This window comes from Balaenoptera ricei, chromosome 15 (assembly GCF_028023285.1).
Source record: "Balaenoptera ricei isolate mBalRic1 chromosome 15, mBalRic1.hap2, whole genome shotgun sequence".
Lineage (NCBI taxonomy): Eukaryota > Metazoa > Chordata > Mammalia > Artiodactyla > Balaenopteridae > Balaenoptera > Balaenoptera ricei.
Window position 1 is genome coordinate 22,663,432 of NC_082653.1, and position 25,983 is coordinate 22,689,414.

The 25,983-nt window shown below is 39.6% G+C and overlaps 1 protein-coding gene and 1 long non-coding RNA gene across 3 annotated transcripts in view; one reads left to right on the plus strand and one right to left on the minus strand.

Moving 5' to 3' along the window:
- Nucleotides 1–2,572: 2,572 nt before the first annotated feature.
- LOC132349009 (uncharacterized) lies at nt 2,573–15,017 on the minus strand. Its single transcript, XR_009497610.1, has 3 exons — nt 14,269–15,017; nt 11,325–11,490; nt 2,573–3,025 (listed from the first exon to the last, which is right to left on the minus strand). It is a non-coding gene; the product is annotated as an uncharacterized LOC132349009 (long non-coding RNA).
- The window catches only part of RBL1 (RB transcriptional corepressor like 1), a 76,328-nt gene continuing 65,275 nt past the window's right edge, over nt 14,931–25,983 (plus strand). For both annotated transcript variants that reach the window (XM_059897072.1, XM_059897073.1), the window contains exons 1-2: nt 14,931–15,346; nt 18,399–18,532. In XM_059897072.1, the coding sequence (XP_059753055.1) occupies nt 15,191–15,346; nt 18,399–18,532 (290 nt within the window). In that variant the 5' untranslated portion in view covers nt 14,931–15,190. The remainder of the gene's footprint in view (nt 15,347–18,398; nt 18,533–25,983) is intronic.

Here is a 25,983-nt window from a genome sequence, read left to right on the forward strand (position 1 = left end):
GTGCGTATTATGTATTATTATTTCCATTTTGCAGGTGGGGAAGCTGAGGGACAGAACGTGAAGGTGACTTGCCCAAGGTCACACAACTAGTAAATGCCAAACTCAAGTAGTCTGGCTCCAAAGCCCACATCCTTGGCTGGTCTGCTCTGTTCCTCTCCAGTCTGCTTTCCCTTTAGTGTGAATAAAGGTTTCCTCTACATTTCATCTCAGTTGCTGAATTCATGCCCCAAACTCATGTAATCAAACAAATGTTATAAAATGTTATTGAGCCTCAAATTATAAAGTTTGAACACTTCTTACCTAAAAGTTAGTGCACCTCATTTTATTTTTTAATGGGATAGAATGCACATGCTACACTGTAAAGAGTGGAGTTAGAGCAAAAAGTGGTGGTTATTCTTGAGGAATATTTTTGAGTCCTTGGTTTGATTTCATGAAATATCTGTGTCTCACTGCAGGAAACAGACCTTTAGGTTTAGGATGCAGCTTAAACCTCCAGTGGCATGTAAGAGGTTCAGTGAATCCTTTCTCTTTACTCATATTTACACTGGTGTCCCTTTCCCTCCAGGCGGTATGTTATTTTCTGAGTAATACCACTAACAGGGAGTAGCAAGCACACCAATGCTTATTCTATTTTATTTATGCTTTATTGTGTTAAAATTCACAGAGAGAAGCATCCATTAAGAGACAGAGGACTGCTCTTTACAGAACTACCTCAGCAGTTTGGGGAGGGCTGAAGAAGCACTTAATAGTGATTGTGTTAGCAAGTCTATTCTAAATATCTCCATTACTTTTATATAAGGCTCTCCTCAGAGATAGGTTTATGTTTTTATGGAATTTTTTTTTTTCTTTAAATGGGGATAGTAGTTCTTTTTTTTTTTTTTTTTTATTTATGGCTGTGTTGGGTCTTCGTTTCTGTGCGAGGGCTTTCTCTAGTTGCGGCAAGCGGGGGCCACTCTTCATCGCGGTGCGCAGGCCTCTCACTATCGCGGCCTCTCTTGTTGCGGAGCACAGGCTCCAGACGCGCAGGCTCAGTAATTGTGGCTCACGGGCCCAGCTGCTCCGTGGCATGTGGGATCTTCCCAGACCAGGGCTCGAACCTGTGTCCCCTGCATTGGCAGGCGGACTCTCAACCACTGCGCCACCAGGGAAGCCCTTTATGGAATTTTTTAAACATACAAAACAAATATTTCTGGACATTTAATTTTGTTGTAATATGTTGATATAAAAGTTCATATAATTAAATATCATTTTGGCTTTATTTTCATCATATACTATTAAAATGTATTGTTCATCTATTACTCGCCCAACAGTGTCTTTATTATTTTATATTTTCCCTTTTTTAAAACTTTGAATATAGCTTTTCCTCCTTATACTGAGATACCTATTTTATAAATTTTTCTTCTCTTATTGAAAGATTAAACTATCATCTAAGTAAAAGATGGGATTGCGGAAGGGGAGAATCTTACAGGCATCAGCTCTGGCAAGTAAAACTGTAGTAGATAAAGTTGTAAAACAGGTCAAATCTCTGCGCCTTCCAGCTTTCCCTTCTCCCTTCTCCCAGGTTCTGTGCTCCATGCTCTTTTTTTCTCTCTCTCCCTCTCAGGAAATAATCTGATGAACTCACTGTTAGTGTAAGTGATTAATAATGTGAGACTTAATGAGGTTAACTCTTCCAGAGACTTTTGCTTTTTAACAAAGCAGAGTTCTTAAGCTAAGGGCATGAACCTCTAATTGAGAAAGTTTAGGCATTACTGAGCAGGATGGAGAGGGGAGGTATTTGGAGATGAGGTTGGAGGTGATGGTGGGGAATAGAGATTTTTCCTGTCATCCCTGAAACCATATCACATAAGCAGCTGCTTTCCCTACTTCTTCCCAAACCGTCCTCAGAACACGGCAGAGGAAAGGGTAGAAAGAATAATTAAGAATATGCAAAATACAAAGGGAAGTGCTGGAGTCTATCGTTCCTGAAAAACGGTGATGACTTCCCCTTCTTAAACACCAAGTGCCAATTGCCAAATGATTCCATTATGTCTTCTTCACTTCACTTCTCACTCTGTAGTTTATCATTTGATGTACAAGGAAGACAGCACTGATTTAAAATGGTTCTTATGGATACTGATAAAGTTAATTTATATATAAGGACCCACAAAATGGAGGCCACCCCAGTGGCCTGACCCACATCACAAATCCTTGATACCTGTCAAGGAATCCTAAGATGTACCAATTACGATCTTCCAACTCAGCTTTAGCTAGCTTAACCTTATCCTAGAAAATAGGACCTGCTAGCCTTATAAGGAAATCCCCAACCTCCTAGTTAATCATGCTGTTTCCACGTTGCCTCTGCTAATTCTATAAAACTTGCTCTTGCCCCAAATCCCTCAGGAACGGTGCTCTACTACTGTGAGGCACTGTACTCCTCCAATCCATGAGCTGTTTTCCCTTGAATAAAGGACATCAAACTTGTTGCTAAATTGTGTTATTTTTGTCACTTGACAATACCAGAGAATCTTTATGAGGGAAATGTCACACACACACACACACACACACACACACTTTAATAGAAATGGTGGCGTGAATATAGAACGGGAAAATTTATTTTATTTTATTATTTTTTTAATAAATTTATTTATTTTATTTATTTTTGGCTGTGTTGTGTCTTCGTCGTGTGCGGGCTTTCTCTAGTTGCGTCAAGTGGGGGCTGCTCTTCGTGCCGGTGCGCAGGCTTCTCACTGCGGTGGCTTCTCTTGTTGCGGAGCATGGGCTCTAGGCCTGCGGGCTTCAGTAGTTGCGGCTCGTGGGCTCTAGAGCGCAGGCTCAGTAGTTGTGGCGCACGGGGGCTTAGTTGCTCCGCGGCATGTGGGATCTTCCCGGACCAGGGTTCGAACCCGTGTCCCCTGCATTGGCAGGCAGATTCTTAACAACTGCACCACCAGGGAAGTCCCAGAAAGGGAAATTTTAAAAGAGAGCAGGAATATGGGAAGAGGTTTGAGGAAGATGGAGCTGGGAATCTAGAAAGGATGTCCACCTGTGAATGAGATTAAAAGGTATAAAGTTTTGATACTATAGAAGAGACATCAAAATGGAGTCTAGCCTTTTTGGTCCCTAGGACTGGTTTTCAGTAAAATCTTACCCCAGACCACGTCAGAAGGGTGAGTAAAGACTGCTTATATGGCATGGGTTTAAAAGATTAGGTCACAGTCCTACACATGCCATTTAAGGGTGCATCTCCTGAGCAAGTCTTTCAACCAACCAAACCAAACCCACTAAATCCTGCTGAATTTAAGTTCTGATTGTGTATTACTTGATCTCAGGAAATCATTTTTGTGGCCAGAAGGGCATGACACTAAAAAGGAAAAGAATTTATAGGCAGTTAAAGTGTTGTGACCTTAAAATTAAAGAAGTTGATTTTTCCAAGAAAGACCTCAAAGCTTTCCCCTGCGATAGCCTTGGTGATTTCTAAAGAGTCTTTGTGTTGTATTATTGCCCAGATTATGATTTCAGCTCAAGACCCCTTAGAATTATAAAGTCTGGCCAACCAATCCCACTGCATTTTAGTAATTTTATATGAAAAAATTTTTTGCAAATAGGTTTTAAGCCAAACACATTTCTGTAACTTCCTTTGTGGTAATCTGATTTAGAGCTTCAAATAGTCTTGTCAGGGACTTACCTGGTAGTCCAGTGGCTAAGACTGCACACTCCCAATGCAAGGGACCTGGGTTCAATCCCTGGTCAGGGAACTAGATCCCACCTGCCGCAACTAAAGATCCTGCACGCGGCAACTAAGAGCCTGCATGTAGCAACCAAAAGATCCCACATGCTGCCACTAAAAAAAAAAAAAAATCCTGCGTGCCGCAACTAAGACCTGGCCCAGGCAAGTAAATAAATAAATAGATATTTTTTAAAAAAATAAATAGTCTTATCAGGTTGTTGTTGTTAAGATTTCTAAGCCAAAAGTTCCTTGCAAAACCATTTCTATCCACTGCATTATTAAAATAATTGAAATTATTTAAAAAATTGAAAATTTAAAAAGTTATAAAAGGATTTTCTAATTCAGACCTTCAAAGTTTTTACTATTTAACAAGAAATGAAATTGCTACAGCATCCTGATTGCTAAAAGAACCTTTTAAGATGTTTGAAATATTATACCACCCAGGCCTCATCACTGCCAAAAGTGAAATAAAAGCATGAAATAGACATTAGTTAAGTGGTCTTGTGTTGAAACAAAATCAGTAAATGACTGAATCTGAAAATAATCTCAAGTAGTCATCTCTGCATCTGATTCCTTGTATGAAAGCCCTGACCTCAACATACTGTTTTGAAATCAGAATATTAAGTCAGTTAGGGTTATTTAAAATGAAAATACAGTACTTAAAAAGTGAAAAAGAGAGAAGTTCAGAAAACACTTTTGTTTTTCTTATTACAGATTTATTAAAGTGGTAATGCGTATATATGTTCAAAATGCAAAAGTTATAAAATATTCCCAGCCATCTACTTCATCTTCCTGAAGCAATTATACTCCAATAAAGATTTAAAAAAAGACATAATTATGCATTTATGAGCAAATATGTACATTCTCTTCCCTACTTTGTTTTCACAGATTATAGTATTCTATATATACTGTTCTGTACCTTGCACCTTTTCTCCTTAATATCTGAAATTTTTCCATGTTAGTCCAAAAAGAGTTTTCGTTCTTATTTCCTGCCCAGTACGTTGCCTTTATTATATTACTGGACATTTAGGTAACTTCCAATCTTTGGCACAAACTATACTATAGTAACTACAGACATATGTATGTCATACATGGCCAAGTGTATCTTCGGGATAAAATCCTAAAAGTGAAATTACCAAGTTAGGATATGTCATTTGTATTTTCAAATTAAAATATTGCCTAATGACTTCCATGGAGGTAGTTAGAGTTACACCCCAGGGATGTAAGAGCGTGCTTTTCTCCCCACATTCTGGCCAGCACAATGTGATATTCATTCACTCTGCAGAGATTTATTGGACTCTGGCTATGGGCCAGGCACTGTCCTGGGTAATTAGGAAACATCAAGGAATAAAAGAGAACGAAATCCCTGCCCTAGTGGGGTTTATATTCTAGCAGGAGGAGAGAAATAATGTATAATAATATACAATACAAACCAAACATAACATCTTACAGTATGTTAGAAGCTGGAATATGCTCTGGAAAAAAGAGCAGAGTATGTAGAATCAGGAGTGTGGTGGTTGTGGGGAGGAGGGGCTGGAATTTTAAATAGGATGGTTAACAGTAGGCTTCATTGAGAAGGTGATATTTGAGCAAAGACTTGAAGGAAGTGAGGGAGGTGGCTATGCAGATCTAGGGAAAGAACATTCTGGGCAGAGGAAATGGCCATCTCAAAAGTCCTAAGGCACTAGGGTTGCCTAGGGTAGTCAAGGAACCACAAGAAGGCCAGTATGACTAGGGTGGGGTAAGAAAGGAGAGAGTAGCAAATGAAGGCAGAGGGAAGTGAAGTTATATAAGGGACCAGGGTCCAGATCCTTAGTGACCTGTAGACCATGACAAAGAGTTCACCTTAACTCTGAAAGAAATGGGGAGTCACTGAAGCATTTTCAAACTTTTGGATTTTTGCCAATTGAAAGTTTAAAAAAATGGCTTTTCAGTGGCTTAAGTTTGCATTTTTTATTAGAAAGGTTGAGCACCTTTTCGTGTCTACATGCCATCTATATTTCCTTTTCCTAGACTGTATTCAAATCCTTTCCCCATTTTGAGGCGATTTGTTAGTCTTTTTCATGTTGATTCATAGGAGCTTTTCATATTCAGGAAATTAGCCTTTGGTCTGTTACTTTAGTTACAAATTCATTTAACACCTGAAATGGTCTGACCACATGGGTTTTGCTTTTATGTGTTGCATTTCAAACTTTAGGACCCTAGCAATGGCACTGCGATTGTAAATGGAAATTAATTCATGATTCTCCACCCCTGTGTCAAATCAAATATACAGAGAAAAATCGTTTCTTAAATGACAAAATGCTAAGAAGTTCCTAGGTGCAGTTTTTAATTAACTGAGCTTATCAGTAAAAACAGGTAGTAAAAAAAGTATCTTAAGTATCATAGCATATATATGTGATGGTCTCTTCCCTTTATTTTATAGCATTCATTTTATTTATTAAGTTAGTTTTTGGTGTAACTACAAAGTTCAAAAGATAAAAAAAGATACACAGTAAAAGTAACTTTATTTTTATCTCACCACTATTGAATTCCTCTTCCCTTACGCAACTACTGTTCCCACTTTCTCATGTATCCTTCCAGGTATTTTATACAGATACCTATGTATATATAATCTTCGTCTGTTTGCTCTAAGGGAACCCATTCCTAATCTCAGTTAATCTGCATTTAGGAATCAGTTATATTGATTGAGATGACACACTTCAAGATGTGGAAACAAAGTAGGTTAGAGTTGGTTGTAAAGCAGCCACTTGTTTCTGGTGCAGTAGAAAAACAGTAGAGGAAACAGTTATAATTGTTCTTCGTATAGAACTTTCATGTTATTTTTCTACCTTGCATTAATTATGTAATTTAGTTATTATTATCACAATTTTACAGATGAGGAAACAGGCTCAGAGAGGTTAAATAACTTTCCAGAGAGCACAAAATCAGTAGGCAGCAGTGCTAGGACTTCTTAGACTCAAATCTCTTGATTCCAATCTTCTGTACCTTCTTCAGTAGCTCCCTAGGTAATAGCCTTAGCTGTTTCAAAGAAGAAAAGGAAAATACCAATTTCTCTAAACTGAATGAGGAAATCGAAATGAGGAAAAAAGCAACAGGGATAATCTCGCGAAGACTGTTCCTGCTGTTGCTATCTTTGGGTGTTACATATATCCCTCTCATATGAATGACTTTTCCACCAAGACCTTCTGATTAAAAGGCTATTCTCTGGGGGGCGGTAGGGGGTAGGTTAAACCAGTGTTCACTTTTCCAACTTCTCTGAGAATACAGGGGAGCAGGATTAACATAAGTATGTATACATTCAGGAAACAAAAGTGATCCTAAGTTTTGGTTCTAGGTAGAATGAAGTCTGTGTCAGGACAGTCTCTTAGAGGAAAACTTAAAAGAAAATGCTATTCTGAAATATCTTCTTGTGACTAAATCGAGTGCCCTGGACATAGATTTTGATGGATAAATGCCTTAGAATTAACATTAAGTTAAATTGGGCTTTTCGGTTTTTAATTTCTTTATCTAAAGTCTAAGCGAGGTAGAAAAATCATTAATTATCCTTTTGAGTAGGGCTGGCATTACCTTCTCTGTAGGGACTCAGCTTAAGGACCACCACGTTAGTTTTTCCTTTGAGGAACAAGAACCATAAGAATGATGAGGGCTGGTCTTGCCCCTCCCTGACAACTATTAACTGCTTTTTTTTGACAGATAGAAGGTTAGCTGTAGTAGTTTTTCCTAAGAGGGGCATGTGCAGACTAAGTAGTTGCTTAGGGCAGAACAAAGTTGGGGGAAAAAAAAAAAATTTTTTTTTTTTTTTGTAAAGAATTTCAAAATGAAATAGTCATGTTGGGAAAAATAATCAGAACTTTGTTGTACTTTCTTACCCTTATTTTGGGGTTTGGAATTGTTTATATTTTGAATTACATTTGGAAGGGTGTATACTATCATCTTTTTAGTCTTGGAGCCTCTAAAGGTCTTCATCAGGCTCTCGACACATGCTCTGGGGAACTATGAAATACTAAACCACAACTGGGAGGCTAATCATAGAGGCACAATGGGATCAAAATAGAAACAACCTTCATGATGTATCTGGATCAGAAATTAAGGGCAGAGTAAATCTATCTCACCACCCATACTTCATTTTCTATTCAAAAAAGCTCAGTTGAGTGTTAACACGGCAGGCCATTGGATAATAACGAAAAATAAAACCCAACATGTACCCTGAGAAAAAGTAGGGAGAGCATATTGACAAAAGAAAAGAAAAAAAAGCATGCAGGTGAGGCTGGACCTGACAGATGTGCTTCAATGCTTAGCTGCCTAAATTTGATTCAACTGGTAATAGTGAAGCCCTGAAGAGTCTTGAGAAAGAGACACGTTACAAATGCTGCTTGAGAAAGACTAGACTAGGAAGTAAACATAAGATGGACTGTAAGAGAAAATATAACATGTTGAAAGACAGCTAGAAATCTGGTGGAGGAGGAATCCACAAGATTTAGTAATTAGGTATAGAGGATGAAGGAGCAGGGGAGTCAGTGATAACAAAGAGGACAGCATGGGCTGGGTTTTTTTTTTTGGTGAGTTTGGCAGTACTGTTTACTAAAAACCAATGATATAATAGCAGAGGGAGGAACACTCCCAAACTCATTCTATGAGGCCACCATCACCCTGATACCAAAATCAAAGATGTCACAAAAAAAGAAAACTATAGGCCAATATCACTGATGAACATAGATGCAAAAATCCTCGACAAAATACTAGCAAACAGAATCCAACAGCACATTAAAAGGATCATACACCATGATCAAGTGGGGTTTATCCCAGGAATGCAAGGATTCTTCAATATATGCAAATCAATCAATGTGATACACCATATTAACAAACTGAAGGATAAAAACCATATGATCATCTCAATAGATGCAGAAAAAGCTTTTGACAAAATTCAACACCATTTATAATAAAAACTCTCCAGAAAGTGGGCATAGAGGGAAGCTACCTCAACATAATAAGGGCCATATGTGACGAACCCAAACCAACATCATTCTCAATGGTGAAAAACTGAAACCATTTCCTCTAAGATCAGGAACAAGACAAAGGTGCCCACTCTCACCACTATTATTCAACATAGTTTTGGAAGTTTTAGTCCCGGCAATCAGAGAACAAAAAGAAATAAAAGGAATCCAAATCGGAAAAGGAGTAAAACTGTCACTGTTTGCAGATGACATGATACTATACATAGAGAATCCTAAAGATGCTACCAGAAAACTACTAGAGCTAATCAATGAATTTGGTAAAGTAGCAGTATACAAAATTAATGCACAGAAATCTCTTGCATTCCTATACACTAACAACGAAAAATCTGAAAGAGAAATTAAGGAAACACTCCCATTTACCAATGCAACAAAAAGAATAAAATACCTAGGAATAGACCTACCTAAGGAGAAAAACCTACCTAAGGAGACCTGTATGCAGAAAACTATAAGACACTGATGAAAGAAATCAAAGACGATAGAAACAGATGGAGAGATATACCATGTTCTTGGATTGGAAGAAGCAATACTGTGAAAATGACTATACTACCCAAAGCAATCTACAGATTCAGAGCAATCCCTATCAAACTACCAATGGCATTTCTCACAGAACTAGAACAAAAAGTTTTACAATTCATATGGAAACACAAAAGACCCCGACTAGCCAAAGCAATCTTGAGAAAGAAAAATGGAGCTGGAGGAATCAGGCTCCCTGACTTCAGACTATACTACAAAGCTACAGTAATCAAGACGGTATGGTACTGGCACAAAAACAGAAATATAGATCAATGGAACAAGATAGAAAGCCCAGAGATAAACCCCCCCACCTATGGTCAACTAATCTATGACAAAGGAGGCAAGGATATACAATGGAGAAAAGACAGCCTCTTCAATAAGTGGTGCTGGGAAAACTGGACAGCTACATGTAAAAGAATGGTATTAGAACACTTCCTAACACTATACACAAAAATAAGCTCAAAATGGAGTAAAGACCTAAATGTAAGGCCAGACACTATAAAACTCTTAGAGGAAAACATAGGCAGAACACTCCATGACATACATCACAGCAAGATCCTATTTGACCCACCTCCTAAAGAAATGGAAATAAAAACAAAAATAAACAAATGGGACCTAATGAAACTTCAAAGCTTTTGCACAGCAAAGGAAACCATAAACAAGACGAAAAGACAACCCTCAGAATGGGAGAAAATATTTGCAAATGAAGCAACTGACAAAGGATTAATCTCCAAAATATACAAGCAGCTTATGCAGCTCAATAAAAAAAAACAAACAACCCAATCCAAAAATGGGCAGAAGACCTTAACAGACATTTCTCCAAAGAAGTTATACAGATTGCCAACAAACACATGAAAGGATGCTCAACATCACTAATCATTAGAGAAATGCAAATCAAAACTACAATGAGGTATCACCTCACACAGGTCAGAATGGCCATCATCAAAAAATCTACAAACAATAAATGCTGGAGAGGGTTTGGAGAAAAAGGAACCCTCTTGCACTGTTGGTGGGAATGTAAATTGATAGAGCCACTATGGAAAACAGTATGGAGGCTTCTTACAAAACTAACAATAGAACTACCGTATGACCCAGCAATCCCACTACTGGGCATATACCCTGAGAAAACCATAATTCAAAAAGAGACATGTATCACAATGTTCACTGCAGCACTATTTACAGTAGCCAGGACTTGGAAGCAACCTAAGTGTCCATCGACAGATAAATGGATAAAGAAGATGTGGCACATATATACAATGGAATATTTCTCAGCCATAAAAAGAAATGAAATTGAGTTATTTGTAGTGAGGTGGATGGACCTAGAGTCTGTCATACAGAGTGAAGTAAGTCAGAAAGAGAAAAACAAATACCGTGTGCTAACACATATATATATGGAATCTAAAAAAAAAAAAAAATGGTTCTGATGAACCTAGGGGCAGGACAGGAAGAAAGATGCAGATGTAGAGAATGGACTTGAGGACACAGTGGGGGCGGGGGAAGGGGAAGCTGGGACGGAGTGAGAGAGTAGCATGGACATATATACACTACCAAATGTAAAACAGATAGCTAGTGGGAAGCAGCTGCATAGCACAGGGAGATCAGCTCCGTGCTTTGTGATCACCTAGAGGGGTGGGGTAGGGAGGGTGGGAGGGAGACGCAAAAGGGAGGGGATATGGGGATATATGTATACATATAGCTGGTTCATTTTGTTATACAGCAGAAGCTAACAAAACATTGTAAAGCAATTATGCTACAATGAATATGTAAAAAAACAAAACAAAACAATGATATAGTTTAGTTACAGTCCAAAAGAGGAAAAAAAAAAAAAAAAAAGAGTACTGCTTAAATCTGCTTTATTTCGTAAGGGAAATAAGGGAACTCAAGATTTTTTTCCTTTTATCGTGGCCTCATTTCCAAGGCCTGCACTTCCTAATAATTCAATTCAGGACAGTCTGAGAATTACAACATGGCAAAAGGAAAAGTCACAGATGTGAGTGGTTAATTGGATGTAAAGGGTTACAGATCAGATGAATCAAAACATAGGAGGGGAAAATGGAAGGCTTTACATATAGGATATGACTTACTGAAAATCCAAAGTTAGAGCCCAGATTCACTCCTGAGGAGAAAACAACAACAACAGATAGTGTTTCTCAGTTTTTGTTTGTTTGGTGGATGACCTTTGAGAGGTGTTTCTTCTGTTCTTGGATCATTTTCAAGCCAGCAATGCCCCTCAGTTCAAGTCTGGATGATCTGAAAGTCACAGCAAAGGAAGAATCAGTATCTTGCACATAGCAGGCATTCAGTAAACATTTTTGGAATGAAGAAATGAAGGGTTTTCAGGACTTAGTATGCATGCAGTGGGACAAGAATCAGGAGAATCAAATCCAGCTGCAAAGAAGAAATGGGCTATAGTACGTACTGCAACTCACTGAAAACCCAACTACTTACTAAAGGGATGAAAAATGGGGCAATGAGTCTCAGGTTCTATTTGATTTATAATTCCTGAGAGCTGTTTCCTTTTATCTTGGTTTCTTTTCAAGGCCAGAATGACTCTCTGAAGTTCAGATATGGATAAAAAGGAGATTGATTAGTTATGGCAAAGGCAAAAATCTTGAGGCTTCTCAGCTCTTGTGATCTTGTCCAGGACTAGCTACGAAACCCAGGATCTCATGGGGTAGACTTACTTTTACTGCATTTTTCCTCAAAAAATTCCAACCATGATGTCTGCATTTGACAGAGCCAGTGATATTTCTCAAGTTGTTCCAAACCTTTCCCACTCTCAACTCCCAACTGCATGTTGCTATTTTGCTCTCATCAGAGCACCTAGCAGTTCTGCTTAATCTAGATGTGAGGTGACCCCCTTCCAGACAAGAGCTATGAAGAGGAAGGGCAGGCTCTGGATCCCCGGCTTGGCCACTTTCTCTGGAGCCTGACTATATTGATGATCTTTTTTTATTTTCAATCTCTGCCTGCTGCCTGTCTCTGATTACTCGCATGCTTGTGTTTCCCAGTCCTAGAAAATACCCTTCCATTTGGCTCTCCTCCACCAGACTACTTAAAGAGAAGTTTTTACTTCCTACTTCAACTTTCTGACCTTCCTCCCATTAGCCCCTCAATCACAGTAATCTGGCTTCCACTCCCACTGTGCAAAAGGCAGCTGCTTCTGGCAAAGGTCACTGAAAACATATGAAAGATAATACATGAGGTCTTCTTTGAATTCCTCATCCTATTTGAATTCTCTGTAGTGTTGGTAGTACTCTATGGAGTACTTCTTTCCTGGCCTCTGAAATATTGGTCCTTGTTTTTATACCTCTCTGGACAGTTCGTTTTTTTTTTCATTCACTCCTAAAATTTTACCCATCCCTGAAATGTTGGTGTTCCTAAAGGTTCTACCCCTGAGTCTCTTCTCATGCCAACACATTCCCTGAGTGATATGAACCTGCTCCCTTAGCTTTCAGGTACTGCCTGAAAATTCCCAAATCTTCATGTCTAGGCTGTCTCCACTCCTGGAGCTCTCTCCTAAAGAAGCACAGTAGGTTAATTAGAAAACAAATGAGCCAGTACAGGAAGACCTTCATCCATTTCACCTCCACTAATCCTGACATTTCTTTGCTGAGAGGAAAGGAAGTTAGGAGGAGGGACGATAAGCCCTGTTACAGAACCCTTGGCACTGGCAATAGACCTCCCCTTAACAGCCCATAACCTCTAAGTAAAATCTCATGGGAGGTAAGTCTCTGTACAGACACTATGTGCCAACATCCCTTGCAGAAAATGATAATGAGATGGCCCTGAAGTCAGCTAGAAGAAAGCAGAGTTGCAAGTACCACATGGGTGGTTCAGTTTGCGTTTGAGTTTTTAGGGGGAGTTTGAGTTTTTACTCATTTGAGACCCAGCCTGCCACTGGTTCCCAAGTCCCACCCCTCCCCACGTGTGGAGAATGTAGAAGACTGGGAAATTGCCCAGGAGAGAGGGGCTACGCTCCAGGATCCAACAGCCTCCTTTTAAACTGCCTGCAAGCATCCCATACACAACAGTTCCAGAACTGATCCTATCCCTCTGGCTGTACTCCCATTCTAGTTGACAGTATCACCTTTCACCCTCTTGGCCCAGATGGAAACCTGTTATTGGAGACTTCTCCTCTTCAGTAGTGCCCCCTTCAGTTCTAGGACACAGTTGTCTCTCCAGACTGGCTCCTTTCTACGCTGGACCAACCTCCCACCATCTTCATCCCTCTACTCTCTACCCCATCCAATCCACGTGTGACACTGCAGCCAGAGGAACCTGTCCAAAACACATACCGATCATTCACCTCCTTTCATTAAAACCCCCACTGATAATGTGCACGCTTTTACCTTTATGAGATCCTTTGCAACCTAACTTGACCTGTCTTCCATTTTCATCTCTGGTGACTCCTTCCCTCATCTAAGCAACAAAGGTTTTCTTTGTAATTTTTCAAACACACCATGCTAAGTACTGAGTGCCAACTACAAGTTGGCCACTCATCTATAAACTTTGGAATACAGTGAACATGAAAGGAAGGCCCCTGCTCTCATGCAACTCACATTTTAGTAGGAAGAGCCAGCGAATAAACAAATAGGATAATTTCAGATAGTGATAAGATGCTATGAAGACAATGAAATGGGGTGGATGGGGGGAGATGCGGGTCAGCTATTTTAAATACAGTGCTCAGGGGTGGCCTGACAAGACGACTTTTAGCTGAACTTGAAGGATGAGGAGGAGCCAGACAAGCAAAGATCTGGCAGAGAGTATGTGGGGCTGTTTGAGCAGCACGTGCAAAAGGCTCTGAGGCAAGAACTAGTTTGGCAGCTTGGCATTTCCGAGGTTCCAAAACAAAGCAGTGAGGTTGGATCTTGTTATATACCTGAGGAGGGGGACAATGCCCTAGATGAGGTGAGGCCAGGTCACATGGGGTCTTATAGGCCAGGTCAAGAAGTCTGGATATTATTTTAAGGGCAAAAGGAATCTACTGAAGGATCTTGAGTGAAGTACTGACGTGCTCTGATTTACCTTCTCAAATGATCACTCTGGTTCTTCTCGGAGAAGGTGTTTTTGGTGAAGCGGAAGGGTAAGCCTCGAGACTAGCTCCATGCCTTCAGGCTTGTGCTCAGGCCATTCCTAAGTCTGGAATAACAGTCTTCACTGGGTTCCAGGGTCCCAGCTCCCAGGAAGCTGAGAAAGTGGCCCCTTACTGCATTTCTTTCAGCCCAGGTCAAGCCTCGTTTAGCGATCAAGAAGAGATGGACAGGTATCCCCCAATAAACCTTGCCTCACCAACCCTTCAGTCATTCAAAAGACCACTCACTAGGCGCTGGAGACACTGAGGAGAGTCCGACGAGGCCCTCCCCCGCCCTCGCTGTCGAGAGACCACTTTTTTCAGGTCCCTCCTCCATCTCCTAACTCAAGGGGCAATTCTCGATCAGACTGTGTTTGGCGTCCCGGGGCAGGGACAAACCCAGGCCCGTGGGTTGGCCGGGCAGAAGAGGCTTCTCCCTAAGATGAACGGGGCCGCCTCGCAACTGGCAGCCCAGCGGGGCCCAAACCAAAGAGCCACCAAGAAAGGGCGGCGCAGCCGGCTCCAAGGCAGGATACGGACTACAACTCCCAGCAGATCCTGCGCGTGGACCGCCGATCCCTCCGCTCCCAATTTGCCCTGCCGGCGGTTCCACCGCTGTCCGCCAAGGGCCAAGTCCAGGTTTTCTAGGCCCCGAAGTCCGTCTTCTTATCACATTTCCTGAGAGGGACGGCTGGGAGCCCTGGAGGAGAAACGGACCTTTTTGAGGAGAAACGCGGATGCAGACCATCGAGGAGACGTCGTGCTGCGGTTCCCGATTTTCGCGCGCTTTTGGCGCGGGGGGTTGTGGGTAGCGCGCCCAGGAGGGAGAAAGGAGCTGGGGGGCCTGTGATCGCGCCGCCCGCCGGGCCTGAGGGGATGGACGAGGACGATCCCCACGCTGAGGGGGCGGCGGTGGTCGCCGCGGCCGGGGAGGCGCTGCAGGCCCTGTGCCAGGAGCTGAACCTGGATGAGGGGAGCGCGGCCGAAGCCCTGGACGACTTCACCGCCATCCGGGGCAACTACAGCCTAGAGGTGAGCGGCGGCAGGTGGGGCAGCGGGACCGAGCTCGCCAGGCCCCACCCCCGCCCCGCCCCTACCCCACCCTATGGGGCGGTGGGAGTTTCCCCACCGGGAAGGGTCTCTGCCCAGCCTCGCGCCGAGGAGTGCGGAGCTGGAAGGGCGAGTGTAGATCAATCTCTCCATTTATTTTGAGGCGGGAAACCGAAATCCGGAAAAGGAGTGGCTTGTCCAAGGTCACACGCCACTCAGGGGTCCCCTAGTCTTCAGACCAGTGCCACAAACGTCATGGGACTGCCCTTAAGTCTGCTTAAACAAACAGTTACTCTAATGGCAGAAGCTTACGTGAATTGTGTGCCCAGACGCCACTGCCCAGCGCTTTAAATATGTCATCTCACTTGGTTCTCGCCGCCACACCTCTTCGAACATGTTGTGATCCCCGTTACACAGATGGGGAAGCTGAGCCCGGAAGAGGTTAAGCTCAAGGTCGCACCGTTAGAGGTGGAGCCGGAGTAAGGAGTCTGAGCCATAAACTCTCCACCCTTCCGCCTCGAGGTGTGGGTTGCTCTTTCGGCAGTATTGCCGCTGTACAGCAGTTTGATCAGAGCCAGTGTGCACACGATGCTTATCTCTCGGCCCCAGCTTCCTCCTCTCTCAGATGGGGATAATTAGGTTATCCTGATGCTAAGCACAGTGTCTGTCTCTAAACAAAATAAATGTAGGCTATCATTAGATTTTCCCCAACCGTTCTTGCATTAAGTCCTCACAACAGCCCTGTGAACATGGCAGGGCAGCGAGTATTAAACCTGCTTTGCAGGCAATATTATCAAGGCCCAGAGGATTGTCTTGCCCAGGGTCGTTCTGCTAATTGTCCTAGGAACCCAGACAAGCATAAGCCCAGTATAGAGGTAGAACGGTGGTGGAATGTATTTGCAGTTGCTCCAGCAGCCTTATGGTCAAAGATTTTCGTGATCCAAGAGGGCTGGACTCACCCAGAGGGCTCTCCTGACTCATCACCTGGTGAAATAATTAATCGGTGGGCTCTAAGGCATAGAGTTGGAAATTTGGAGGTGTGTGTGTGTGTGTGTGTGTGTGTGTGTGTGTGTATGAGGGAGAAGAAGAGAGACTCTTGCATGTCTCCAGGGTAGGACTGGATAGACTGGATGAAGGACAGTGATGTGCGTCTCTGGGTGACACGAGTGGAAAGCTGAGGAAAGAATAAGAAACTAAGGGAGATTATAAATTATGTCCTCTAGATTGGAAACAAACTTTTTAAAAGTCTGAGAAAGCATTTCTGACATCGAGTCCTCATTTGGTCTGTCACTGAAAAGCACTGCTGAGTGCAGACGGTGGTCAAGGTATTAAACTGGGCACCTCTTTCAGATTCTTGAATATGCCCAGCTTGTTCCTACTTGTGTGCTTTCTCCATGCCAATCCCTCTGCCTGGAAACTTTTCCCTCACTCCCGACTCCAGCGAAAGTTGAAGAGCTGAATCTCCAGTTAGGCTGAGTTGATCAGGATATCTTAAATGTTTGACCGAATTCACAGCTGTGTGAATTAAGATTTTGTGAGTGTTTATTCTATCTAGAGTGTTTTATTTTCCTCTTCTTTTATGCTTTGTTTTTGGTGGAGGGCATTTTTATATATCTGCTGCTTCCTAAGAACCCCTCTGCCCAGCCCCTGTCCCCTCTAGTCTACCTGACAAGCTCCTGCTTACCCACCCCACTTCCCCCGTACATTTTGGTGATTTTTCACCACTTACCACTTTTGTCTCCCTCTGTGAACCCTTCCCTGACCCCCAGTCAAAATCAGTAACTACACTATATTCTCCCATAACACTTTCTCTTCAATTCTTTTTAAAACATATATCTCACCAATTATAGATAATAGTATAATATCTGTTCCTCTTAGCTCTACACTTGGAGTACCCTGAGGTTAGAAACTGTTTTTGTATTTCTAAGGCCTAGCATAAAGGAACTAAATTAAATACTATAGGTGCTTTTTTTTTTTAAAGGAAAAAAAATCAAAGCAGTAATTTTGGTTCTTAAATTTTCTCTGTCTTAATAGTGTTTTCATCTAGTAGCCTGTATCCAAAAGCTGTAGAGTACTTGGATGTTATACCCAAACAGTTAGTTAATCAAGGCTTCTAAAAGTATTCAACCTTAAGCTTACCTGCCTCCTTTAATGCCTTGAGCAAATGAGACTTTTCACTATAGTACTTTAGGGTAGGAACATTAGGTGGCTTTATTGGTGGCTACCCATCTCTACCCACCCCTTTCGGATTATTGCGAGAAATCTTTATCAATCATTTTATTCTTTTAGAGTCTGATCTTAAAGAGGATCTGCACAACAGTATTGTGTTGTGCTATGAGATTTGAGTCTAGTTCTTAATTTTATGTAAAGCTCAGCAGTGAAGTCATAAAGTGAATCTAGCTTGGATATCTCAAGCCTAAAGCAGAGAATTAAGTGTTGAATTCCCAAATGTCACCTTTTTTGTAGCATTGTAAATTGAAGTGTCTGCTAAGATAGAGAGCCATACTTACTATTTTAAAGATTAGGGTAAATAATTCCCCAAATTTTTACCTCACAAAACTGACAGTCTCCTTTGTGTTGTGATGGGTCTTAATTTTTATATATGTAATTCTCTTGCCATCTTCTACTCTGTTCTTTCCTTTCTCTGCCAAACTGGTTAAAAAAGAAGCCTAAAACTAAAATGGTAGGAACTTCAGCATCATCAAGGCCATGACTGGTGTTATAATATCGAGAAAGCTAATGCTGAGAAATTGAAAACTCTTCAATAATATTAGATTTGGGGTATAGGTGAGAGATCTATCTTTAGATTAAAACGGATTTAGCGTGTTACACAGGACTAAGAGTAAGGAGTTTTATACCCATTACTGCAACCAACTAAGTTTTGTGACCTTGGGCAAATATCTTCATTTCTCTGGCCTGTTAATTAATACAGGATGAAAATTAGACCAGATAATTCTAAGATCTCTTTTGATTCTAGAATTCAAGCATTTTAACGTAGTATATCCATTTTGCTGTTTTATCTTTTGCCTGCCAGGGAGAAGTTATACACTGGTTGGCATGTTCATTATATGTTGCTTGCCGCAAAAGCCTTATTCCCACAGTTGGAAAGGGTATCATGGAAGGAAATTGTGTTTCACTTACCAGAATACTACGTTCAGCTAAATTAAGGTAAAGCACTTTGATTTTTCAAACATTATTTTATAAGTCCTAAATTTAATTTTAGGATTTAATTTCTCTTTATTTTAAATCATTTAGCTTCATCCCATTCGAAGTTTGTTATCCATATAGGTATCCTTTCCCAATTCTCACATTCTTTCTCTGCCTTTCTTCCTTAAATTCTAACTTCAACCAGAGGCCTCTAAATCTTTTTAGATTTAGAGGTTCTAAATCTTTTTTCTCTGTAACTTTTTCATTAATATTTTAAATTTGAGAATAATTTCAAGCTTTCAGAAAAGTTGCAGAAATAAGAAAACTACAAAGAACATCCATGTACCCTTGACCTAGACTCACCTTTTATTGATATTTTACTCCATTTGCTTTATCATTTGATCTTTTTCTCTTGAATAGTATTTTTTTTCCTCAGCTATTTCAATTTAAGTGGTGTCCATTATAGCCCTTTACCCCTAAATACTTCGTGTGTATTTCCTTAAATAACTGCAGTACAGTTATCAACTTCAACAAAATTAACATTGATACAGTAATTTTATATAATCTAGCATCTGTATTCTAGTTTTATTGGTTGATCCAGTAGCATTCTTGATAGCATTTTTTTCCTTCAAGATCCAATCTTAAAAAAAAAAAAATCCAATCTAGGATCAGGTATTGCATTCACTTACCATGTCTTTTTAGTCTCCTTTAAACAAGAACATTTCCACAGCCTTTGTCTTTTATGACATTGACATTTTTGAAGAGTATAGTTCACAATCACCCTGCCCCCCTTTTTAATAGATTGTTCCTCGTTTTGGATTTGTTTCATGTTTCCTTATGATTAGGTGCAGGTTTTACATTCCTAGATGGAAAACTACATAAGTGATTTTGTGTCCTCAGTATATCACATCTAGAGGCACATGATATCCTTCTGCCTCTCATTGGTGATGTTAATTTTGATCATCTGCTAACGATGTTCTCTTGTTTCTCTACTGTATGGTTAATATTTTGTCCCTTGCAAATACTAAGCAATTGGTGGGTCTTAGCTATAGCTTTTACTCTCTCTGGTGTCAACTGTATGGAACTATTTGCCTGAATACCAAACAACAGAAATGGAGTGATTCAGATTTGGATAGTTGCTTATGTTCATAATGACTATTTGAGGTCATTGTCTATTTGCTATCCTGGGTTTCCAGGACAGAGACGAAAGTGTAAAGCCCTATCCAGAGAGGGTTAAGTTTCAGTTCATGCTAAATTAAAAAAAAAAAAAAAAAAAATCCTCAGAACAATTTTGGTTTCTATAAATGGAAAAAGAATTAAGTCAAGACAATTTTTAAAACTTTAGTAAATATAATTTTTGTCATTCATGATAAAAACAAAATGAAAATATAAGATAAAAGGAGTTAAGGTAATTTTTTAAAATTGAGCAAAACCTTGTCCATTGTCATATGATCTTTTTCTATTGATGTTTCTCTTTTAAATTTATTTATTTATTTATTTATTTATTTATTTTTGTCTGTGTTGGGTCTTCGTTTCTGCGCGAGGGCTTTCTCTAGTTGCGGCAAGCGGGGGCCTCTCACTATCGCGGCCTCTCTTGTTGCAGAGCACAGGCTCCAGACGCGCAGGCTCAGTAGTTGTGGCTCACGGGCCTAGTTGCTCCACGGCATGTGGGATCCTCCGAGACCATGGCTCGAACCCGTGTTCCCTGCATTGGCAGGCAGATTCTCAACCACTGCGCCACCAGGGAAGCCAGGGAAGTGATGTTTCTCATCACTGACCATATTAAACTTTTAAATCTTTGTAATAATAAGTTGTTGCGGAAACTGAACAGTACAAGCTCATGATAAAAATTTCAAATAATGAAAAGAGTTCTGGAGGTAGATAGTGGTAATGGTTAATGCCACTGACCTGTACACTTAAAAATGGTTAAAATGGTAAATTTTATATTGTATATACTTTTACTACAATAAAAGAAAAAAGGTTTAAAAATTTTCAAATAATACAGAAGGGTTGAAAATAGAAAGATATCTCTTTCTTTTTCCATCCCCCAGATTTACCACTATTAGCAATTTACTGTTATTAAATTGTTAAGCAGGAAAAAAATCTGTTTTTCAGTTTTTTGCGTTTTATTTGTAAGCATAAATGAGATCATTGCTATATGTATTTTTCTGTTGGTTTTCTTACTTTATATTCTGGAAATCCTTCTATATCACCATGTATAGCTCTACCTCATTAATTTTTTTTAATGACTGTGGGATATTTTAAGTTATAAGGATGTTTTATATATTTAGCCAGCCCCCTTATTGATGAGCATTTAGATTATATCCAGTCCCTTGTGATTACAGACAAGTGAACATTATTGTAAGTGTGTATTTCAGAAAAATTCCTAAAAGTGTAGTGATGAGTCAAAAGATACTTTTAAAATGTGGATTGGTTTTAAAAAAATTGTTTAAGTGTCACATTCCTAATTGCTAAAAGAGCAGTTGACCAACATCAATGTGTTCATTCAGACAAATAAAAAAGAATTTCAAGTGATCATTATTATTTACATTGATTTATAATAATTTGGACTATTTTCAAAATTTCAACTTTAAATGTAATTTTAAATGACTAGATCTTTATAGATATGGGAGAATATCCATCAAATATTGTTAATAAATTATACTGCAAAATACTGTTTAAGTATAGATTTATACATACACATGTAAAACTAGCAAATTTTTATTGAATATTTACCTGTGTGACAGACAATATGTGCTAATAGTTTGCATATCTTTATTCATTTAATCCTCACAGTAATTGTATTAAATAAATCTCATTTTAAAGATGAGGAAACCAAGTCACCAAGAGATTAAATTACTTCCCAGAGGTTATATACCTAAGAAAGTGGCAAGCCTCCCAAGTCATGCTGTGTTACATATGTATCTATATACAAATATACATTAGTATGTCTCCTTTTGAACTGTATCTATATTCAGCTTCAGTCTACAAAACAAAAAAAATTTAACCAAAGCAACTTCCAACTTAAAAAGAAAGTTTCATGTAAAAATTTGTTCTGCTATTAAGGGTATTAAAAAATTATATCTATTTTATAATTTGTATTTTAAATTCATTTTAATAAAGCAGTTAGTTGTCTACATCTTATTGTTTTAAGTATTGAGAACTAATTTTTCCATATTTTTTACAAGTTTTTCAGTAACTTAAATCAAGACAACTTTCATTCATTCATTATTTTGTAGTATAATAATAGAACCTGAATGAAAAATGAGTTTTCATAATTTTAATTGGAACATTGATGATACTAATTTTTACAGAGTAATTTTCTTTTTTTTTTTTTAATTAATTAATTAATTTATTTATTCTTGGCTGTGTTGAGTCTTCGTTTCTGTGCGAGGGCTTTCTCCAGTTGCGGCAAGCGGGGGCCACTCTTCATCGCGGTGCGCGGGCCTCACTGTCGCGGCCTCTCCCGTTGCGGAGCACAGGCTCCAGACGCGCAGGCTCAGTAATTGTGGCTCACGGGCCTAGTTGCTCCGCGGCATGTGGGATCTTCCCGGACTGGGGCACGAACCCGTGTCCCCTGCATTGGCAGGCGGATTCTCAACCACCGCGCCTCCAGGGAAGCCCCCAGAGTAATTTTCTCTTTTATCTTTTGCCGTTAAAATTAGGTAGTGTGCCACTATTGGAACGTATGTTCCATATTACCATCCCTACCCTATACTTTGCTTTTGGTGGCACGGTTTGGGGGAAGTGTATGTGTATGTGATAAGATTTGCATTACATAAAATTTACCATTTTAACTAATTTTAATTGTACAGTTCAGTGTCATTGAATACATTCACATTGTTGTTCAACCCTCACCACCATCCATCTCCAGAACTTTTTCGTCTTCCCAAACTTAAACTCCATACCAGTTAAACAATAACTTCCCTCTTCCTCCTCATCCTAGCCCTCGACAACCACCATTCTACTTTCTGTCTCTCTAAGTTTGACTGTTCTAGGTACCTCACATAAGTGGAATCATACAGTATTTGTCTTTTTGTGACTGGCTTATTTCACTTAGCCTAATGTCTTCAAATAACAGCATAATATCGCCAAGGAAGGACACAACAAATGAATACTTAGCATAATGTCTTCAAAGAAATGGCTGATTCAGAAGCTGGGGCAGACCTATTTTTCTAACGAACCTGGAACAACTTATGCCAGAAAGTAAGGAAGTGCTCAAAAAAATGTTGGGGACATGTCCAGGGGACAAAGGAGCTAGTTTGAAAAGGCTCCCATTTGTAACCATACCTGGGATAACTTGCGCATCAGAATGAATAGGGACAGTAATGGATTATAACTCACTGAATAAAATCTATACTGATGATAAATAGGGGAGAAGGGAAATCTCTTCCTTATATTAGAATGCCAACTAAATATTTACATAATTGTAGAGTATCTTCTGACAAGTCACTTATCAATTACAAAGGGAAAAATAGTAACTTTGAAGTGGAAAACCTGGCAGATACCACCTAAATCAAGTACAGAGTTATTATCAATGATGGGACAAATGGTTATGACCCACTGAGAAGGATATAACATCACTTATGTAGTACTCTGTCAAAAATACATAGCCTAAATCTAATAATGAGGGAAGCATGTAGTGACATACTATAAAATAACTGACCTGTCCTCTTCCAAAATGTTGGTGTCACAAGAGACAGTCTAACGAACTGATGTAGACTGAAGGAAACTAAAAGGAAATAACACATAAATGCAGTTCATGCTACTAGATTACACCCTAGATTGGGAAATTTAAGATTGCTGTGAAGAACATTCTTGAGACAGTTGGTGAATTTTAAATTTAAATATGGACTAATAGTATTTTATCAATATAAAATTTTCTGATTTTGATAATTGCACTTAATCATGTAAGACCTCTTTCTCAGGAAATAGAAACTATATTTTTGAGTAAATACATTTTCTCTTTATGAAAATAGAAGAGAGGGCACGATATCTACACCTTACTCTCAAATGCTTCAGAAAAAAATTATATGTATGTTATATTAGGGTTCACCAGAGGAACAAAACCAATAGAATGTGTTAATATGTGTGTGTATATATATATATATATATATATATATATATATGTAGAGAGAGAGAGCGCGCACGCACGCAAAAGAGCATGTACACACATATGCACAGGTTGGGAAGAGGAGAGGGAGAGGGATTTTAAGGAATTAAGGAATTGGCTCACATGGTTGTGGAGACTTGGAGAGTCTAAAATATGGGGTAGGCCAGCAGGCTGGCAACCCAGGAAAGAGTCGCAATTTGAATCCAAAGGCAGTCTGCTGGCAGAATTCCTTCTTACTTGGGAGGAGGTCAGTCTTTTTCTGTTAAGACCTTCAAACTGATTTGATGAGGCCCACCTACATTATGGAGAGTAATCTGCTTTACCCAGAATCCACCAATCCAAATGTTTATTTCATTCCAAAAAATACCTTAATGGAAACATTGGAATAATGTTTGACTGAGTATCTGGGCGCCCATACACATCTCCTTACACCATACTTAATCTGCAAGTAAAAGCCATAACAAGATCATACATTAGCCTAACATGACATAAGTATCCTTTGTACAACCAAAAATGCCTTAACCCTTTCCCCAAAAGAGGATGCAAAATCCTTGGGTGATGTTTACTCTTCTTCTTGATATCCTGTAACTTAAATACTCGGAAGTAAAGTTAACAATACTGTGGTATAAAGTCAGTACATGCTATGTTACGTAACAAGTGGGTAAGAGAGGAAGGAATACAAAGATTTAATACACGCACACAAACACTTGTAGCAAAATAAGAAATACTCATTACAATTAGAGTCCTCGTTTCGTAGCTGGTCACGTGGTTGTAGTTGGTATTAATAACCTTCTTCCACTGCCCGCTCCATATTTCCTTTGCCTTCACCAAGCACCTCAGCTGGTCGTGGTTTTTTACCTGGTGAGGTGACCCGAAACCTTCATTCCTGAAGAGTCTGGGCCATTAGTAGTCCTGCCTGGATTAGATTGTTGTAGTTTTCCATTGACTTCAGTTACAGGGCATGGTAATAGTAAGAGCTACCCTAAGAGATTCTTGTATTCTATTCTTTACCTCCATTCTGGAGTAGCAATCCAATTTCTCCTTGGTCATCAGGATCAGTGACTCCAGCCAGCATAGTAACTCCCTTCTTTGCCTGTTGCTTTAGAGGCATGAGGAGCCCAAAGTGGTTGGATGGCAGTCTTAACTTCTAGTTCAATGGATTATTGTTGTATCTCTTGGTGGAAGCATTACTCTCTCTGGAACTAAGACCTCTAGGCCAACAGAGTATAATGTGACAGGGACAGGAAGCAAAAATTTTGCTGGTGGGTCAATAGGGGTAATAGTGAGTGGTGCCACTCTCCCCCCACCTCTTGATTCCTGGACCTGTGAATCCTGGCTATGGAAGAAACAGCACTATATTGTTTGCTGATTCAGAGCATATACAGCCTCCTAAAGAACCTTGCTCTGCCGCTGGCTGATTGGGCACTCAGCAGTGACTGTAGGCAGATTGGCTTTGGTCCAGATTGGCAGTGGAAATCCATGAGCCCGTACATAACTTTTCTAAAAAATTTTAATCTCATCAAAAAACATCTTCACAGAAACATCCAGAATAATGTTTGACCAACTATCTGGGCACCGTGGCTCAGTCCAATTGACACCTAAAATTAACCATCACATGTGGATACATATACAGATGATGATTCGACTTAAGATTTGTGACTTGATGGTGTGATACTGTCTCATGATGCTGGGCAGCAGCAGTGAGCCATAGCTCCCAGTCAGCCATGCAGTCAGGAGGGTAAACAACCAATACACTTACAACCACTCTGTACCCATACAACCATTCCGGTTTTTACTTTCAATAGAGTATTCATTAAACTACGTGAGACAGTCAACACTTTTTTTTATCAAATAGGCTTTGTGTTAGATGATTTTACCCATCTGTAGGCTAATGGAAGTGTTCTGAGCACATTTAAGGTGGGCTAGGCTAAGCTATGATGTTTGGTAAGTTAGGTATATTAAATGCATTTTCAGCTTATAATATTTTCAGCTTACAGTGGGTTTGTCAGGATGTAACCCCATGATAAATCAAGGAACACTTGTATGCACATATATACACAGAGAGAGAGATGGATGACAAAGCAAATACACAAAATGTTAATTATTGGTGAATATAGGAGTTCTTGTATACTATTTCGCAACTTTTTTGTAAGTTTGATGCTATTTCAAAATAAAAAGATTAAGGGATAAAAGGGAATGTTTAAATACATTTATGGTACATTCATATAGTGGAATAAAATGCGGCTCTTAAAATTATGGAAGGAGTGTAACATGAACTGATATAAAAAGATCTCCAAAATAAATTACAGGGAAAAAAATGAAGTGCAGAGTATTGTAGGTAGTATGGTATCATTTGAGT